Source organism: Copadichromis virginalis, linkage group LG3 (assembly GCF_057382275.1).
Source record: "Copadichromis virginalis isolate Kocher_CV1m ecotype Utaka linkage group LG3, C_Virginalis_male_GT1.1, whole genome shotgun sequence".
NCBI classification, from domain to species: Eukaryota; Metazoa; Chordata; class Actinopteri; order Cichliformes; family Cichlidae; genus Copadichromis; species Copadichromis virginalis.
The window spans coordinates 51,903,991-51,920,531 of NC_140620.1; the positions used below are offsets into that span (position 1 = coordinate 51,903,991).

Genomic DNA, 16,541 nt, shown 5'->3' on the forward strand with positions numbered 1-16,541 from the left:
TACACTCTGGCAAGTTTTTATTTTTACCCAGATTTCAAACAATCCAACATTCATTATATACATTTTGAGCAGCAGTTCAGAGACACAAATCACATTTAAACAGAGTCTACGTCTCAGTGACCCTCAGCTGAACTCACACTGTAAACAATTTGACAAAACACTGTTGTGATGGAGCTATAGAAGTTAGTCTGCAGAGTAACAACTTCCTGGCATGTTTATTGTAGCTGCTACTGCCACCTAGTGGAGATTTACAACAATAACACCTGTTTGCTGCTTTCTTATCGGCATCTTTAAAACCTGAACACACAAACATTATACACATAAAAAAAAAAAAAAAGTTGGCACAGCCGCATATGTATAAATTATAGTGCACACTAGTGTTGCTCCAAAGCATGCAGACTGAAAAATGTATACAATACAAGAATAGCAAAGGTGGCTCTCCACATAAACTCAGTGTTTGTGATCTACTGGTTAACGAAGGAACAAACAGGGCCTGAGGACTAATGGAGAATCTCAGGCTGATCCACAGGAAACCTCCTGATTGGTCACTGAGCGTCAGGATAGAACACCTTTATGTGAATGGCCGAATTGTTACGTGTACGCGTCATCGGCTCTCCGGCCTCGTCCGGATCTTCGGGCTCCAGGTCGTCCACAAGCTCCACTGTGGAGGTGTTGGCTGCCAGCTGTAGCGCCCCCTGACTGCTGGCCTGCAGCTGAAGGGCAATGTTAATAGCCCGGTTGATGGCCAGGCCCAAGCCGTGAACACAGATCTCTCTGTGACCCCCACCTTCCAGAAGCTTCTGACAGCGCGCCAGCTGAGCCCGGAAGTCCGTCTTCATGTTGACGTAGACGTCGTTGCGTCTTTTTGGGAGCTTCCGGGGAAGACGCTTCCTTAGTGTGTACTCCACTGGGTCCATCTCAACAGCAGGTGAGCTGGAGTCTGTGTGTGCAGGGCCCGTCTGAGGGATGGAGGACATACTGGGGTTGCGTGGCTCCGTCATGTTTAGATTTGTGCCAGGGGATCAAGTTGAGGTAGCAGGTGGGGCCACACGAAGAAGCTGAGGAAAGTAGACAGAAGGTGGTGTAACATGGTCAGATTAGCCTCAGGATACCTTTCAGAAATACTATTCAGAATGGATCTAATGCATCATCTCTATATCTGCACATAGAAAACCGACAGTAAGGTGACATATACACAACATTTCAACATTTAAGCATCCGGAGTCTCTAGAGCGCAGGTTAAGTGAAAACAGACGTAACCCTGGGATGAGAGAAGTCCACCATTTCCTGTTCACTAAGTTAATTTAAACACAGGCCTGAGTTTGTACCCCAGCAGCTGACATCAGCGAGCTCAGTGGCAGGTTTTTTTTTTTTTTTGATAAACTTCAAGTTTCTGACGCCTTCTCTCCTGCTGCAAATAAAGTATTTAGCTGACACACACTTTCATTTCATCCAGTCAATATCAGAGTACATGCTGGAACACTTTAACCTGCATTTTTATGTAGTGATGTTGTTGCTTTGTTGCTCTGTGGACATGAAGGCAGCCGTCAGGTTGTCAATAAGCTGCTCGCCACTGTATGTAGTAATCACTGTTTCAAAAAACCTGTACCGAGCTGTGGACAATCATTTATCCGTGGACTCACTGATGGAAATTTCCTATTATTTATGATTCATCCCATTCTTAAAAACCCATTTCATCATGATGCCATGCTGGAGATGATGGGAGTATTTCTGAGACCGATGACGGTGGTGCAGCTGAAACAAATTTAAGATTCTTGCATTTTATCCATCAAGTTTATCATCTGTTAGTAAATTTGAAGTTGAATAAATGTATCTGTAGTTTATCTGCAGTATCTGCTCAGTATTTACCCAGTGGTAAACAGTCTACCCTGTAGTGCATGTTTCTGTCATGCATTTTCCATTTCACTTAGTAGAACTTAAGGAGTCTGGTTAAAAGGCTAAGCTTAAAGAGAATAAGTAGGAGTCACATTAGCAAATATAGTCACTTCCTGTAAAATCTCAGTTAATTTATATTGTTTCGTTGGTAGTAGGAAAATTACCTTAAGGACACACGAATACAAATCACCTTATTTGTGCATGACTAGATAAAACAATTAATGCATGAAAAATAAATCAAATAATATTTTTAGATTTTTAATCATCTTGTGGTTTGCAGCTGTTCAAGCTGGCCCAAGATAAAAGTGAATTCAACAACAAAAAGAGCGAAAGATGAGAACGGTCCCTGTATAACTCGAGTAATCAGTTTCGAAATGAAAATACATACAAACATCTACAGATACGCTCACCTGAGCTGTGCTGGTGAGCTCATATAGTTATCACATCTTCCAGTAACGATAACGTCCGTATCCCGAACAAACCCAGTGTCTCAATCTAACATTAATAAAGATGTACTGCTCTAGGAGCAACTCGCTAACAACGTGCTAACGCTATAAACAACAGTGCAGTGGCTAAGCTAAGCTAACCGTGTAAATGAAACACGAGTGTTTCCTCTGTGTCACTCCATCCTGGGAGTACTCTTACCTTCAGAGCACAGACTCAGGTCACAATGTTTCTTTATATCATGGCCAGTTTATACGGAGCATGTTTTTTAAGCTGTACCGCAAGCTTCTCTAGATAAACTGGTAGTTTATTCTCTGCGTACCGGAAGCTCGATAACTGGCTGGGAAAAGGTGGGTCACAGCGCCGCCTTCAGGCGTGTTGATGCCTGCGGCTTTAAGACTTTCTGAAATAAAATGAATGAACGCAAAATATATAAACAGCGAAAACAAGAAGCTTTATATTCAGGACATACGGACTCGAACATATAATAACAAAAATAATTCAGAATATTTACCATCTGCAATTCTTCTATTTCTTTATGCTTCATTTTAAGGATAAACGTTGATTCCAACGTGTGCCTTGCCTTTTCTAATATCTGATCCATTCGAAGTTAGGAAAATGAAAACGGAAACTTTGTTCTTGGTAATTTGCCGTTATTTATTTATTTTTTTTGTAAATTAAAAAAACGTAGAGACTTGTCACGTGGTCATTAAAACAAAAGTGAAAATAATCATAGTTCCCCAACACCAACAGAATAGCAGGAGCGCTCTCACTGCTGCCACATTTGGAGATCTACAGGACGGTTTGTCCGTAAATTTACTGCATAAAGAAGAAAAAAGCCTGAAGCAGAAAAGAAAAAGCAGAGCTGTTATGTAAAGGTGAGTTGTTTTAATACTGATGTTTTGTAACAGATATCTCAGTGTGTGTGTCTGCGTATCATCTGATTTATGATTGTTTTAGGAATTCTGTCACATAATAAGAACATTTTAATAAGTGCAGCAGAGAGAAGCAGCTGGTTCAGTCTAAACACCATTAATGTTGTAATGACAAACAGTTTTATGCATCACAGAGGGATCGATAAATTGATTTCCGGGTTGAGAACAGTGGGTGCTGGATGACGACGCAAGATCTTTCCTGAGTCTGCGCAAAAGGCGTGTGCTTATTCTGCAGAATAACTACATTTACCTTAGAATATTTAAATATATTTTAATGCTTTTCTAATTTAATGCAGGACTTAAAATACAGGACTCTTACTTGCTTATACTTCATTAAAATATTTGAGTAATCTGAGTACTCCTACTCTGCAGAGCAGTTAAAATAATTTAAATAATGACTTTATTTGTAAAGCACTTTACAAAGAGTTTCAGACTTCAAATAAAAGCCCCACACAGTAATCCAACATAAAATAATTTTCTGTCTTCTGTGTTGTGCCACTTTTTAAGTGATATCTTCTGTATTAGGCCTGCAGGATTTCACAAGTGCCTTAAATTCACACCCTTCTTAATAAGGTATTTTTCCCATTTACCCTTTTTTTGATTGTCAGGGTGGTGGCCTTTGTGGTATACAGACTTTCAGACTTTCCTCTTATTACTTTCAGAGAGAAGATGCCTATTTAAACTGGACAGGAGGATGGGATGACAGGGTTTGACAGGCAAGGAACTACTTTCCTGAAACAAAAATATTGTTCTCATGAGAAAATATTTATGTGATGACTTCACTTGTTGTGTTGATGTAAAAGTGCTTTTGGGTGCATTTGGTTCTGACTATGATGCAGATGAGTGGAGGCTGTTCACTGACAGCGCAAAGGCCAGCTTAAAATGTCTCCTGCTGCATACTGGAAATTAGTTTGCATCCAGGCCAGTCGGCAATTCTGTCCAGTTAAAAGGAACCTGTGAAAAAAACTTTAAATTGTGTTGGAGAAGCATAAACACAATGAGCAGAAATGTGAAAAAAAAAAAAAGGATTTGCACAAAAGTGTATGTGATTGAATATTTTTATTGCTGCTTTTGAATCCATCATCATCTAGTTTCTGGAAAATGGCAGATTTAAAATAAATAAATAAATAAAAAAATTTGCTGGGCAGTGAAAAAAAAGCAGTAAAGATTGATTTTTAAAGTTTTAATGTAATGAAGTAACAATATCATGTTTTAGTAAAAAGGCTTGATATTATGTGCATCCTGTGAGCAGCAATTGTAAGTAAAATGCTTTATTATTATTAACATCACTAATCCCCACAGATCCTGATCCTGCTCCTACCACTGCATGGGGGGAGAAACCGTGCATGATAAATGAACAGCTCAACTCTCGGCAACATAAAATCAAACAAAGAAAACTCCTTTGAGGCTCCCGAAGAAATGGACAGCAGTGAAACACTGTCTGTTGAGACGTCTATGAACACAAGTAAGTGAAAGGAATTTACTGGAAAAAAAAATTAAGAAATATTTCAGATATTTTTTTTCCTTTTACAAAGTGCAGATTCAGTAACTCAAAGCAAACACAAATTAAAAACAGGTGTTCAAGGAGCGCTACAACTTGTTTCCTGATGTAGATGATCAAATTCAGATTCTTGTAAAAAACAGGAGCTACAATGACATAAACATATCTGCATTTGTTTGTGCATACGTTTGACCTCATCATAACAGCATGTGAGCCAAACAAACACATTTTTCTTTGCTTTTGTGGAGTTATTGTTACAGCCTCACTTGTAACGTTGAAAATCTAAAGTTATAGATGAATCTGACTGATGGCATTAGTGCTATTATTTTGAAGCCTTTCAGTGATCACACTGTTGATGTGATTTTACAACAACTGTGAAGTGGAGATATCATGTCTTCCCTGCCATGTAGTGGAAAATATAGTGGGCAAGAGTAAAAAGTATTTAAAGTACATAACACTGTGTTATTTTTTGTACACACTTGTGTTAACATGGTCATTATCTTGTCCAGCTTTAGACTTGAATACATCAGCTAGAACAGTGCACAGCATTTCTGCAGGGCCTTTAAAAAATTCCAGGGATTTTGCACAGGGACCAGTTCCCACAGAACCTAACTTCTGGACAACATACTGGAATGTAACTTTAGACCTGTGGATCAGCATTTTGAATTGTCTCAGAGGAAGAACAGTTCATTAGGCAGTAACTACCCATATGGAAAAGATATATATAAATCTTATAAAGTTTGTATCTGTCTTGTGTGAAACTTGTATGAAAAGCATACAAGAGTGAAAACAGATATAAGATCCCTTGAAAAATTATATAATGAAACTTGTATGTTTTGGATACTTACTAAAACAATATATGAAAGTAATGAGAAAGTGGCCACTTTCATGAGTAATCACTTATAAGTTTTTACTATTTCTTTTCCATATGGGTAACCTCCACTAAACTCTACTATAAAAATATAGGATAAAACTTAACATAAAACCAAATTGTATTTCTCTTCTTACACATGTTGAACTAAAATCCAGTGAGAAGCAAAAAGATATATATTAATAATAATATACAACAGCTAACAAGATTACAACAGTCATACAGTATTCATACCATACTGTGTGAAAACCTTTCAGTCATTGCGGCCCAAAAAAAACGAGATGAGGATATTTTAAGGTTCTTGCATAAAGAAAATCATTAATTGATTTAAAACATGTTTTAAATGGCCTTTTAAAATGCCAGTATTTTGTTAAAATTAAGATTCTCTGTATCCACAGAGACACAGCTGGAGAGGTTATTGGAGGACCTGGGCTTGGAGCAGTACTACAGAGAGAAACTATCACTCAGCAAAATACTTGAGATCACAAAAAGAACCATCACTGATGAACCTGCAAAGTGTAAATCAGACCAACTATGGCATTTTCTAAAGAAACTGATGATGGTTAATGTGACAGCTAGAAATGTGACATATACCTCAGAGTGTGACTCAAGCGGTGATGAGGATTCAGGAAGTACAGAGTTTGATTCTGACAGTTCAAACACAGATGACAAGGTGAACCCTCTTGACATAATCACTGCTCTCTTTCTGTGTTCTGATGGTTTTGTACAGCAGGAAATGGCACTAAAAATGTCCACATGTCAGTTCTCTCTTCCTCTGCTGCTTCCCAATTGTGACACCAATCAGTGCACACTCATGCTGTGGGCCATGAGAGACATTGTTAAAAAGTACAGACCTCAGTCTCTGTCAGAATCCAAGGGCTTCATTGAAGACAGAATCGTTCTGTCTGAACTTCCAATGATCTCTTTTGTCAGACTGGGTGAGTGCTCCTCGTCCAAGTCAGAAATTCTCAATAAGCTTTTGAGCAATTCTCAGCAGTACCATGACACCTTTGTTCATTGCAACATGGAGTGTGGTGACAGTCCAAGAAGAATATCCAACGGACTGACTGAAATTACTTGGTATCTTCCTGGTGGAAACACAAACATTGATATTTTCAGTCAGCCAGTGGCTGTAGCTAACCTTCGTGGTGACATTGAATCTTTTGAAACACAATACTCCTTTCTGTGTCAGACATCTGCTGCAGTTTTTGTGTTCTTTGACCATTTGGACTCTGAGTGCAGTCTACTTACTAACCAACACCACAAGGCACAGATCTTCTTAGTGGGTAACTATTACAGCAAGCGGTTCAGTAAAGATGCTTTAGAAAAAGTAGCAAACAAATTGGGCTTGACTAAAGACAAGATCATAATTATTAGGAAGAAACAGAAAAATGAAGCAGACTTTGTGAAAAGTTTGAGAAAAAAAGTCAGTAATGTGGTGGAAAACTCAAAAATGAAGATGACAATAGAGCAGATGGCAGACATTGCCTATAAACTGGGAATCCTGGTTGATGAAGACTCTCCAGAGTGCCAGACTGCAAAGACAAATGCAGAAGCCATCACTGCTGAAATTCAAGATATCCATAGATTCAAAGAAGATCAGCTTCCACGACAAGGTGAAATATGGAAACTACTTACCTGGTTAGAGAAGGAAGATTTTCGACTTCAACATGTTGGGTCTAAAAATATAGAAGATTACAAAAGCGAACTTCAGAAAAGGAAAAAAGAACTACGAAAAAAACAAAACTCTTATGGCATGTTGACAGCTATGACGTGCTTTATTAATGCAATATCAAGCACAGAAACAGAGAGGTTTTATTTCCTGAAATTGATGCGAATGAACCTCGATAACATGTCTCGTGTAAAACTGTCTGAACTCCGGGAGAAATATAAAGAAAAATGTAAGAACTCTGAGAACAAAGAGGAAATCAAGAAAATTGACAGACAAATTTCCAACAGCTCACTGGGGACTGAACACTTCTTCCGTGAAATGGGTCAGATCTATGAAACCTCACTGTCCCTTCCACAAACAGATCCAGCACGTCAACAGCTGCAGCATCTGCCCAAACTGTGTGCAGAGTTGTTGCTTGATGGATTTCCTCTTGAGCTTGTAGATGGAGATGCATCCAACATCCCTCTCAGATGGGTGAGTGATGTTCTCTCTCAGCTCAGTGACTTGGTGTCTCCAAACAGAAAGATACGTGTAGTCACAGTTCTTGGAGTTCAGAGCACAGGAAAGTCCACTCTCCTTAACACCATGTTTGGAGTGCAGTTTGCAGTCAGCAGTGGTCGATGTACTCGAGGTGCTTTTATGTTGCTCATCAAAATCAATGAAGACATGAAAAAAGTCCTAAACTGTGACTTCATGCTGATCATTGACACTGAGGGCTTAAAGTCACCAGAACTTGCACAACTAGACAACAACTATGAGCACGACAATGAGCTTGCTACACTTGTTGTGGGGCTGAGTGATGTCACTATTGTCAACATTGAAATGGAGAATTCAACTGAAATGAAGGACATCCTACAAATAGTTGTGCATGCTTTTCTCAGGATGAAGGAGGTGGGCAAAAAGCCGAAATGTGTGTTTGTTCACCAGAATGTGTCCGATGTTTCAGCCCATGAGAAGAACTTACGAGACAGGAAACTGCTCCTGGAACAGTTAAATGAGATGACCCAGGCAGCAGCCAAAATGGAAAAGAAAGAGGAGAACAAGAGCTTCACTGATGTGATGGAGTACAGTCCAGACACTGGGAACTGGTACATTCCTGTACTCTGGAATGGAAACCCACCAATGGCACCAGTCAATGCAGGGTACAGTGAGGCTGTATATGAGCTCAAGAAACACATCATCCAACTGCTGGGAAACTGTGAGTCATCTGCTAATGATATGTGGGAGTTTAAAGAGTGGGTGACAAGTCTGTGGACTGCAGTAAAGCATGAAAACTTCATCTTCACCTCCAGAAACAGCCTCGGAGCTGATGCATACATGAGACTCTGCACAGAATTCAACAAATGGGAGTGTGAATTCAAAAAAGAGATGTACACCTGGGTAACAACTGCAGAAACAAGAATTTCCAATTTTGGTACAATTGCAGCAAAATCTGAATCTTCTGACATGAGAGAATTTCTCAAATGTTTGAAAGGTGAAGCCTCCACAGTGCTGTCCATATGGGAGACAAAGCTTCTAGGAGATCTGACAAAGTATTTCAAGCAAACAGATTTTTTGGTTGAAGGATACAAAGAGGAATTCTCAAATAGTGCAAAGAGCCTTCGAAAAGAAATGGAGAGGAGTGTTTTTAATCAGCTCACAGCAGCAGCAGAAATCAGAGAGGGGATGGCAGAAATTGATATAATAAAACAAAATCATATAAAAGAGATTGAAAAGGCAGTTTGTGTGTTAATAGATACATGCAGAAAGAGAAAATCCCAGATGACAGACAAAGAGCTGGACAAAGAGTTTGATAAGATGTGGAATGAAACACTGGAGAAACTTTCTTTTTTTGAACAAAAGATCACAAATGTCTTCACAAGCGTATCTTACTGCCTGAGAATCAATCTGTCACACAGGGGGAGTCATGCATGTGAATTATTAAGTCGAAAAAGTCTACAAGATTGTGGAAAAGAGCCTTTCAAATATACAAGTGCAATGGGCAGATTGGCTAAATATTTCAAAATTCAAGATCACACTATGGCTGTACAAAAACTGGCTGACAGCATCATCAATGACTGCACTCAGTTTGTGAGAGAAAAAGTGAAAAGAAAAAACAACTACTCAGATACTTACATCCAGGAGATCCTATACATAATTGATTATAAACTAAATAACAATCAAGATGTTAGGACAAACATTGAGTTTGAAGTTTCTCTAAAACAGCACATCTGTGTATTTGCAGCCAGAGAGTTTCAGAAAATGCACGAAGATTTCATCCAAGCAAATGATCCCCACAGATGTCTGATGAAAAACAAGGAAAAGTTTCATGATGATTTCATTGATGTGTTCCATGAAAGAGACCAGTGTCAGAAGAAGGCAGAAGAATTCACCAACCGATGTTTGAAGCCTGCTGTTGAATATTTTATCACTCGATGTCTGGGACCTGATATCATTGGTGAAATGCTGACATGTGAGCAGTTCAGCACACGAATGTCCTTCCAGTATTCAGTTTTACTGGATTTACTTTCAAAGGATGATTTTCAAAACTATGTGAGCTATATTTGCTCATATGAGAAGTATGTCAAGAAATGGATACTCAACCAAATAGTGGAGCGCTTTTCAACTGTGTCCACAATATCTGAGTTTGAGGACCGACATCTCCAGTCATGTATCAGAAGCATAAAAGATGCCATCAACATGGCCCAAAGAGGAAAGAGTGATCATTTGAAGACATTTGTTAAAGATCTTTGTAAAGAACTTGGTGATAAACTAGTCATTTCCCAGGATGCTTTTGATGCTTTCATGTTCCTGAATAATGCTGACAAGGAACAGTTTGCTGACTGGCTCACAGTGTCTGTGAATGAGATGGAACAAGTTCTGAGAAAAGAGTTTCAGACACTGAACTTTAAAATGAAACTACAGCATCTCCATGTACAGCCTCACAATGAGCTTTTCAACAAACTGGTTGGTTGTGGCAAACAGTGTCCATTCTGCAAAGCTCCCTGTGATGCAGGAGGAAGAGGTCATACTGAGCACTTTGCTGCACTGCATCGGCCTGGAGGTCTGGGAGGTTTCAGATGGCCGAATACGCAAAAACTGATCACTGACATATGCTCTTCTCTTGTGATCAGTGACCAGTGTTTTCACTGCAGTGATACAAACCATCAATATCACCCTTACAAGAGTTACAAGGAAATTTACCCAGACTGGAAAATACCTCCAGATGTTAGTCTTGAGGCATCAGACTACTGGAAATATGTGATGGCAAAGTACAACAATGATTTTGCTGAAAAATTTAATGCAGTACCTGCTGATATTTCTGCTGCTTGGAATGACATCACAAAAGATCAGGCAGAAAAAAGTCTAAAAGAGTCTTTTTGTGTCTGATGAGACTACTGGAATTTCAACTAATTTTCTTCTGGAGTACAGAAAAATAAAATATCTAGATAAAATAATCCAAATATCATACTATATAAAGCTATCATTAGAAAATGTATATGTTCAAGCATTATACTTTAATAAGACAAGAAAACCACTACAGTTTGTGTTCTCCATCACCTGAGTCTATAACACATTTATGAACAGAATCAAAGCACATTATGTTTATTTAATGATTCTTTGTGTTTTTCTTTTAATAAAGTAGATGTCATGTAAGAATCTTTATTAGCTGCTTTTGTTTGTGATCAAATATTTACATTTATGTTTCACAAAAATTGTGTGTTATATTAATAAAACGGCAAACAAACTGAAAGCACACCCAGGGAGTGTGGAAGTTATCTGATGTCAAATTAAATTTCCATCTGTGCACAAATGTTTTATATACTGGGGTTTTCACACTGGGAGCTTATTATATCTTTTGTTTTCATTCATTTCTGTCTCTCTAGTGACTGTTGACATGACAGGAACTTCAGCTTAATTTTTGATATGTGTGTTTTTTGAACACATGACCTTTTCCCTATTTTCTTAATAACAATGCTTTTTTGTAACACTACATTAACAGGCTACATTCATTCAAGGTGATGAAATTATTTCACAGTAGTCATATATGTCACACTTTATATCAACACAGTCAAAAGTTTAGACACACTGTCACATATTTGTTGTGTGGTAGGCAGGATGTGGACTCAAATGCAGGACTCAATGAAAAATTCAAAAAATTGATAATAAACTCTACACATGGTTTTTATTTTAGAAAATAGCTTGTCACAATCAGCGGGGCTGACTGTGTGTAGAGTGACAGGTGGACCCAAATGTAGATGAAACAAAACGTGAAACGTGACTTGAATAACCAAAAACAAACTGTTTATTGAGGCTGGCAAAATAACTGCAAACAAAAGGCAAAAGGCAAGACTAACAATAAACTAAACTGGGTGAGCTAAATTAAATAAAAACCTACAACAGGAACATGGACCTGACATAAGAAAACTTGGCATGAAATCTAGGCCTGAAAACAAGGCAGACGATCTGACAATGACACACTGAAAACAGAGGATTTAAATACAGTGGAATGCAAAAGTTTGGGCAACCTTGTTAATAGTCATTATTTTCCCGTATAAATCGTTGGTTGTTACAATAAAAAATGTCAGTTAAATATATCATATAGGAGACACACACAGTGATATACGAGAAGTGAAATTAAGTTTATTGGATTTACAGAAAGTGTGCAATAATTGTTTAAACAAAATCAGGCAGGTGCATAAATTTGGGCACCACAAAAAAAGAAATGAAATTAATATTTAGTAGATCCGCCTTTTGCAGAAATTGCAGCCTCTAAACGCTTTCTGTAGGTTCCAATGAGAGTCTGGATTGTGGTTGAAGGTATTTTGGACCATTCCTCTTTACAAAAACATCTCTTGTTCATTCAGGTTTGATGGCTTCCGAGCATGGACAGCTCTCTTTAACTCACGCCACAGATTTTCAATAATATTCAAGTCTGGGGACTTAGATAGCTATTCCAGAACGTTGTACTTGTTGCTCTGCATGAATGCCTTAGTGGATTTTGAGCAGTGCTTTGGGTCGTTTTCTTGTTGAAAGATCCAGCCCTGGCGCAGTTTCAGCTTTGTCACTGATTCCTGGACATTGGTCTCCAGAATCTGCAGATACTGAGTGGAATCTCAGTCTGCTCTTGCTCTTGACGAAGGCGGTCGCACTTTTCTCCTCTCCTCTCCTCCTCTCCCTTAGCTTCCCTGCTTAGCCTCTTATGTCCTTGTCTAGTCTCGTGTTTTTTGTATTACTTTTCCCTGGAACATTCTCTCACAGTCTGTTCTCTAAAACCTAAAAGAGGAATTATGGATTGGATCAACTGGTCCCTAAATGCAATTGACACCCCTTTCTCAACGAGAAGTTTGGGCTTGGGTGAGCCTGAGTGCTGAAGATATCTACGTATTCGGAACCATGGTAACAGGGTTCTTGCTGATCGGAGCTGGCTTGGCCCTGACTTATCGCAGAATTAAGAAAGCGGAACCGGCTGTTCAAACTCCCACAAGGCTGCCCGCTGGGATTGAAACGATGGGAAGAGGCGTGAGTTTCTCAAAATGGGCTCATGGAGTGCAGCACGGATAAAAGCTGCTGTGAATACTCAGAATAAGATCTCTGACTGCAGACTGGATTACATCTCGGAAGGGCTAGCTCGGAATAACATCTCTGAGCGCAAATTGGATGACATCTCGGGGAGGCACACTGTCGTGAGTTCTCAGAAATCGGCTCTTTGAGCACAAGAAATGACAACATCACAGAACGCAAGTATGGCGAAGCTTGCGGCTCTCTAACGGGAGAGTGAGAGACCAGTGTTGGACTGTAGAACTGCTTTGAAATTCATATGAGCTTTTCACACTAAAGTAAAAACTATCATCACTTCATGCGGATACCCTTTCGGCGCCAGCTGCGGTCGAAGGCTGGAGCTGAACAAAAACACCCTGATAACGACTGTGTTTAGGCTGTTCCTTCCCATTCCATGCAAGGCCACCTGGGTTGGCTGGAAGACTGTTTACTTAGCCTAGCAGGGCGAAGGACACTGTCTCACTGAACTCTGGACACGCACACACATACATATACACTGATATGCACACACTCATCCCCCTCCCTTTCCAAATGCCTTTGATGCTTATTCCCTTCCGATGCTGACGGTGGATCAAGGAGACCAGCGCACAGGCTGCAGGCCCAGATGTACTGTCTAAAGCGGCTGTCTCTCACCCTTTACCCACCCCTGTTGCTTGTCATGTGTTTCTTTGGTGTATTAAGAGTTTGTGAGTGGGAGAATTTTGAGTTGACTTTTGTCAATCGGGTGGGTTTTCCAGCTTTGTGTTCTGGCCGTTTGCTTTTGTTTTGTGTGTGTTTATTATATCTGAAAACGGGAAAAAGGTAAAATGTCAAAAATCTGCTTCAATATAAATATCATTAAATAACTTTAGAAAAACTTCCACTTGACTCTTTACATGTAATGTTGTAAAAATATATATTTTATTGTTTAATTAATCGGAAAATGTTAGTCTGCCAAATGTGCAGCAATTGAATTTATTTATTCTCTTTAGCTGATAGCTTGTGGGGCCCAGGTAGACTGTATAACTGCATCTCTACCAGTTTCTCTGCACTCCAGCCTCCTCTGTGCCATGTGAAGGGATTTTCCTTAAGGCAGGAGAAATTATCTCCACGAAAAGGAGCAGGTTCGGCCATCGCACATTAGAACAAATTCTCTTCTTAAATAAAAATGAAAAAGGGTTACCTTAAATGCATCATGTTTTTAATTTGCAAGTTCATAAGCATTTTCCTTTTCCATTTCACAATCAATTCTACCCCCAGGTCAAAAATATGTCTGGGAAAATTTCCCTAATATAATTTTATTTATAAATACACCTGTCTAGCGATTAATTGCATAAGTGCATGGAGGCAGGACCTCACAGCTGAAGCATACTCCATAATGTGTTGTACATTATTATATGTATATATTATATTTAACGTGGCAATTTTCAATTATTGTATTTACTAACATCAAGAAGTCACAAGCAAAGGAAGACCACACCATGGTGCATGTTTAAACAAACAGAGTTTACTGGTCAAAACTATTTATTAAACAAATAAAACACATTTTTTTAACCACCAAAAAATACACGTTCAAAGCAACACAACAGCGGCCCAATATCAGACAAAACTCCACTCTGTAGAGTAGGCAATCATAATGAAGCAGTTGGTTTTATTTTGTGGATTCAAGCTGCTCTTCGTATTTTTGGCCACCAGATGTCTCCAGAGAGGACTGTGTTGAAAAGCTTCGAGTAATGAACCGTTTTTCAATACAAGCTTCAGTGCTTCGGAAAGCTTCATTTGGCCATCACTACCCTAAACCATGATGGTGAACGATCTTTGTCTTCAGGTCATTTGAGAGTTGTTTTGAGACCCCCATGTTGCTACTCTTCAGAGAAAATTAAAAGAGGAGGGAAACTTACAATTGGCCCCCTTAAATACTCTTTCTCATTATTGGATTCACCTGTGTATGTAGGTCACAGGTCACTGAGCTTACCAAGCCAATTTGAGTTCCAATAATTAGTTCTAAAGGTTTTGGAATCAATAAAATGACAACAGTGCCCAAATTTATGCACCTGCCTGATTTTGTTTAAACAATTATTGCACACTTTCTTTAAACCAATAAACTTAATTTCACTTCTCATATATCACTGTGTGTGTCTCCTATATGATATATTTAACTGACAGTTTTTATTGTAACAACCAACGAGTTATACAGGAAAATAATGACTATTAACAAGTGTAAGAGCCAAAGTCAATGTTTATGTTTTTCCTTTTTGTTTTGGTGGCACAGGTGTATAGCTTTACCTGCGTCTCAGGTGATGGTATGTGGGTGTGGTCACAGTCTATTTACCTGGTGTCTGTGTTCGCAGCAGGTGTGTTGGGTGAGTGGTTTGTGGGCAAACTTTTCTGTTGACCGTCATTTTTTGGCACACCAGTTAATCCATGCGCTAGTTGTAAATTGATTGAAAGCGCAAATGTTTGTTTTTGTTTTGTTCTTAAAATAAATGCGCAAAGTACAAGTACGATTCATTATGGATTATTGGAGGCGCGTCACAGGGACACAACCAACTCGGCCGGCCGCGGCTTTATTTACGGATGAAAGTCGCAACAGAAAATCTTGTCTTTTATTGCACGCATCAAAACAAGAGGATTTTTGGATATATGTTTTGGAGTCTCGGAGCTTTCAGATGAGTGGACGCAGTTCTCAAATGAGTAATTGGAAACGGCACCGTCACACTGGCATGGTGGAACGCAGCGCAACAGACACTTCAGAAGCGGTAGGACACGCGGATTCACTCTGTGTATTATTGGATGTTTTGAACACAGTTTGTAAGTGTCATCGCTTGTCCATTGGGGACATTGGTTTGATCTGCGTTGTGTGCGTGCGTGTGTTTGATTCGGCAAGCTGGAGGACTCTGCTCTGGTTTTGACAGCCTGTGACGCTGCTGCGCAATGGTTTACACGGAAGAAAAGTATTGGCTGTGGTCTATCTTTGAAGCTGTGGAATATAATGTTGTTTTGATGCATGTGAAAAAGTGACGATGAGTGAAATAAAAGAAGCCGAACATGAACTGGAAGAAAAAAGATCTGCAAAACTGACGGCTAAAGCACTTGCTTTTAAAATGGAAACTTTGCAGAAAGAGCGAAAAGCTCATGTTAACAAGATTAAAGGGTTAACTCGTGATATTAAAGACTTGATGAACAAGGATGACAATGCAAAAGCTGTGCTGCTTAACTTGGAAAAACTGAATGATTTTTATAAAAATGCCAAAGCTGTTCATGATGCATTCATTTTATTGATTCCTAAAGATGAACAAGATGCTCATATTGACTGGTTTGGACGCATAACAAAATGTAATGATGATTTTGTTGAATATGTGAAACGGTGGCTTCTTGAAGCTGGAAGACCATATATGGAAAAAGACAATGAAGCTGAGAAAGTGCCTACTGCTGTTACTTTGGATGTGCCCGTTTCTGCTGAGCCTGTTTTATCAAAGGAGACGGTTTCTTCCACAAATGATAAAAATAACATCTTAACATCTCCAAAGCAGGTTAAAACAAATTCTGACATACAAGATGAAATACAGCCAGGTGACAGTGTTTCAAACGTAGGAAGCAAAAAGAGTAAAATCAGTTCTTCAAGCTCAAACTCCAGAGCATCAAGTACAACATCAGCACGAATAATGGCTGAAGCTGAAGCAGCTGCTCTGATGGGAAGGC

The 16,541-nt window shown here is 39.1% G+C and overlaps 2 protein-coding genes across 4 annotated transcripts; one reads left to right on the plus strand and one right to left on the minus strand.

Annotated features, from left to right (window-relative positions):
• On the minus strand, positions 1–2,932 carry pop7 (POP7 homolog, ribonuclease P/MRP subunit). Of its 3 annotated transcripts, XM_085451625.1 has the most exons (3): positions 2,855–2,919; positions 2,542–2,743; positions 1–1,058 (listed from the first exon to the last, which is right to left on the minus strand). In XM_085451625.1, the coding sequence occupies exon 3, from the start codon at positions 999–1,001 to the stop codon at positions 546–548; it is 456 nt and encodes a 151-aa protein (XP_085307751.1). In that variant the 5' UTR covers positions 1,002–1,058; positions 2,542–2,743; positions 2,855–2,919; the 3' UTR covers positions 1–545. The 3 variants fall into 3 exon arrangements, with proteins under 3 accessions (XP_085307751.1, XP_085307752.1, XP_085307753.1); XM_085451626.1 differs by lacking the exon at positions 2,542–2,743 and having other exon boundaries at positions 2,855–2,932; XM_085451627.1 differs by lacking the exons at positions 2,542–2,743; positions 2,855–2,919 and adding an exon at positions 2,307–2,515.
• Positions 2,933–4,579: 1,647 nt separating this feature from the next.
• LOC146715192 (up-regulator of cell proliferation-like) lies at positions 4,580–12,064 on the plus strand. Its single transcript, XM_085451628.1, has 2 exons — positions 4,580–4,740; positions 6,046–12,064. Exons 1-2 carry the CDS (start codon positions 4,629–4,631, stop codon positions 10,686–10,688), a joined length of 4,755 nt encoding a protein of 1,584 aa, XP_085307754.1. The 5' UTR covers positions 4,580–4,628; the 3' UTR covers positions 10,689–12,064.
• Positions 12,065–16,541: the final 4,477 nt, after the last annotated feature.